Source organism: Corylus avellana, chromosome ca1 (assembly GCF_901000735.1).
Source record: "Corylus avellana chromosome ca1, CavTom2PMs-1.0".
NCBI classification, from domain to species: Eukaryota; Viridiplantae; Streptophyta; class Magnoliopsida; order Fagales; family Betulaceae; genus Corylus; species Corylus avellana.
Window position 1 is genome coordinate 12,463,195 of NC_081541.1, and position 3,409 is coordinate 12,466,603.

The 3,409-nt window shown below is 32.5% G+C and overlaps 1 protein-coding gene across 1 annotated transcript; it reads left to right on the forward strand.

Annotated features, from left to right (window-relative positions):
- Window positions 1-1,565: 1,565 nt before the first annotated feature.
- Window positions 1,566-2,193, forward strand: LOC132165951 (major strawberry allergen Fra a 1.05-like). The gene is made up of 2 exons (XM_059576671.1): window positions 1,566-1,803; window positions 1,898-2,193. The coding sequence occupies exons 1-2, from the start codon at window positions 1,620-1,622 to the stop codon at window positions 2,191-2,193; spliced, it is 480 nt and encodes a 159-aa protein (XP_059432654.1). The 5' UTR covers window positions 1,566-1,619.
- The last annotated feature ends 1,216 nt before the right edge of the window (window positions 2,194-3,409 follow it).

The window sequence follows — 3,409 nt, forward strand, 5'->3', positions numbered from 1 at the left end:
ATATCTAGCTTTTGAGGACGATAAGTGCACATGTTTGCCTTTGGTGAAATTTTAAAGAACCATCACATTGCTGAAAAAGGACTTTGCTTTTCAGACATCGTTGATAAAGATGACATCTTTGACACAATGACCCAAAACAAATAATCCCTCCTTTTTATAAAAGATTACACACAAAAATAAATAAAAACAAGAGACACATGTCGCTACCCAAGTTGTTGTGGTAGCTCATGATCCATATATATATAGATCCTATTTTTAAGGGTAGTTCAATCCGTTAAAGATCATGGCCGATGAAGCGAAAGTCAAGTTCAAATTTTTATTACATTTTTCACCTCTTGTATGGCGATGTAAAAAAAAAAAAAAAAAAAAAAAACACCAATATATAGATCCTGCTTTTGAATGGATAGAAAACTTTATATATATAACCGGACATATCCATTTGATCTGAAAAGTCTATTTGTTCACAATAAAATATTGAAATTTAGCATTAGATCTAGTGATTAGTACCAATGAGAGAAGCCAGGGTATGGTTGCCCATTGGGCCCGCAGCCGCCTTTATTCAATGAAAGTCAATTGTCAAGTTGAAGAAAATTAGAAAATGGTGCACATGACTAGTTAAGGCTTTCTAACAAAAATAGGTATGCGATTTTTTAAAGAATAAATCTTTTATTCACACTATAATTGACATTACATGAGTAAAATAATTGCTTACAAAAGTAAAGCATTTTACATTCATTCAGCTCATTCCATGCATGGCACTGGTATAAAATCAGTGTAAAGTATATCAGTACTCTTGTATTAAATGTCAAATGCATAAGTACTCTTCCATGTTAAGTGCTTACTCTCAAGTGAATACTTATGAGAGTGAATACTTATTGACGTGACAGTGAAAATCAGCTTTAAATCTAAAATTCAATAAAAATCCATTGTTTCACTTTAACTATTAAGCAGTAAGCCCAGAAAGTACTCATATAGCGTTTCTAATATTCAAGTAATTAATTCAATAAGTGGTTAGCCCTCCTAATCCATAATTTTCTTTTTCTTTTTCACATTTTGAAGAACTTTTGGGTTTAGTAGTAAAAGAAATAGTCGAGGTTAACACATAAATTGGAATCAAGTGGGTTACTTTATAAACAATTTCTTCTCGTTCTTTCTCCTTGACTAAATTACAAACCCTTCTCTTACAAAATTAATATTTATTTTTCATAGTGGGGACATAGAAAAAGAATTATTTGAAACTAGTTAAAATTCGTTCAACTACAAGGGAGACAATCACACAAGCTAACCTTGGGGTTAGCACATAAAATTGGAATCAATTGGGTTACTTACTTTCATAAACAATTTCTGACGGTGCTTTCTTTGACTAAATTACAAATCCTTCTGATCTTTCAAAATTATTATTTATTGTCATAGTGGGGACATAGAAAAACAAATATGTGAAACGAATTAAAATTCTTTGAACTACAAGATAGGGACACATTCACACAAGCTAAACCTTGTGGCTTGTGCCTTGGATTATAAATACCACCCTCTAGTCCTCATATATCTCCCAACCTCAAAAACTCTCCACTTAATTATTATCATTCTTTCTCACATCACTTCCAAAGTCTTAGCTCATCATGGGTGTGTTCACTTATGAAACCGAGACCACTTCAGTTATCCCTCCGGCTAGGCTGTTCAAGAGCTTTGTCCTAGATTCCGACAACCTCATCCCAAAGGTTGCTCCAAAGGCCATCAAGAGCATTGAAATCATCGAAGGAAATGGAGGTCCCGGAACCATTAAGAAGATCTGCTTTGATGAAGGTTAATTTCTACCACAATAATCTCCAAGGAGTTGTACGTTTTGTGTTTCATAGCATGCATCATATATATACATTATCTTGTCAATATTTTGCAGGCAGCCCATTCAACTACATAAAGCAAAAGGTTGATGAGATTGACCAAGCAAACTTTTCGTATCGCTACAGTGTGATTGAAGGCGATGCTTTGTCCGACAAACTGGAGAAAATCAATTACGAGATCAAGATAGTGGCATCCCCTCATGGAGGATCTATCTTGAAGAGCATCAGCAAGTACCACACCATAGGAGACCATGAGCTCAAGGAAGAGCAGATTAAGGCTGGAAAAGAGAAGGCCTCAGGACTTTTCAAAGCTGTTGAGGGCTACCTCTTGGCACACCCTGATGAGTATTAATTAAGGCTATTTGTGTGGTTATATTAATTTGCATATTTCCTCCATCACGTGTTAAGGTTGTCGCTATCAATTTGTTTTGGCTTGCTAATAAAGGAGTTTGCGGCTCATGTGATTGTAAGGTGGTTTTGTAATGTTCTACTTGAAAGAGAAACGTGAATGCATGTTGTTATAATTCCAACACATGTATAATGAAACCATTGTGTTTCGTGATGCAATTTTTTGGACAATTTGCCTGGCAATAGGTCATCTGCAAAAAAAAGTATTAATCATTTAATTAATATTCTAACACAATTGAGACCTATCTAAGCATTAAAACCCCTTGCATATATCAAAAAAAAAAAAAAGTCATAGAAGAACTTACTCGTGTAAAAAATTATAACACATATTGCTTGGCATTTATGTGAAGGGATGTTTAACTTGTATTGATCTCGAATGTGAGTCATGTGGGTTTTTGGTACGATTACCTAACATATTGTGTAAAAGAATTTTTTGGAAAAAAAAATTAAAAATTAATATACATCTCTTTGTGGTTTGAAATGTTTTAATTAATGGAAGGTTTTAAAAGCCTACAAAGAAGAGAGTGCCACATAAAAAAAGGGAAAGTCAAGTTCAACTCACACCATTTAAATAAATAACCATTTTTCCTATTATCATGTTTTAATAGTTTCAAATTTCAAATAGATAAATGTTTCTCCTATTATCATGTTTTATTAGTTACAACGAGAAATGCTTGACTTCATTAAAAAGTTCATCTTTTGGTCATTTTAAACCTAGGTAGCATGGCCCATTTTCTAGAAATCTATTAATTTATTGTTTAAAATCTATTAATTTTAAAATTAACTATGCTGCCTAGGATTAAAATGGCCAAAAGATAGACTTTTTAATGAAGCCAAGCATTTCTCTTCTCTTTTTTGTGGAGGGAAAAAGACAAAATAAAAAGTAAATGATGTGGCATCTTGCCACATGGACTTTTATGGGCAAAATATTGAGTTTTTATTAGATTCTAGCATATCTCTTTCATCTATTATAAACTAGTTGATTATTTCTAATGAAGATCGTCAACTTATTTCAAAAAAAAAAAACTATTATGAACTGGTTCTGCACTTATATAAAATTAGTATATAATTTTTTCCAGCAGTTTGTATAGATTTTTTTTTTCTTTTTTTTTCTTTTCCTTTGTTCTTCTCTTCTTTCCCTACTGCTGTTACAAAATTTC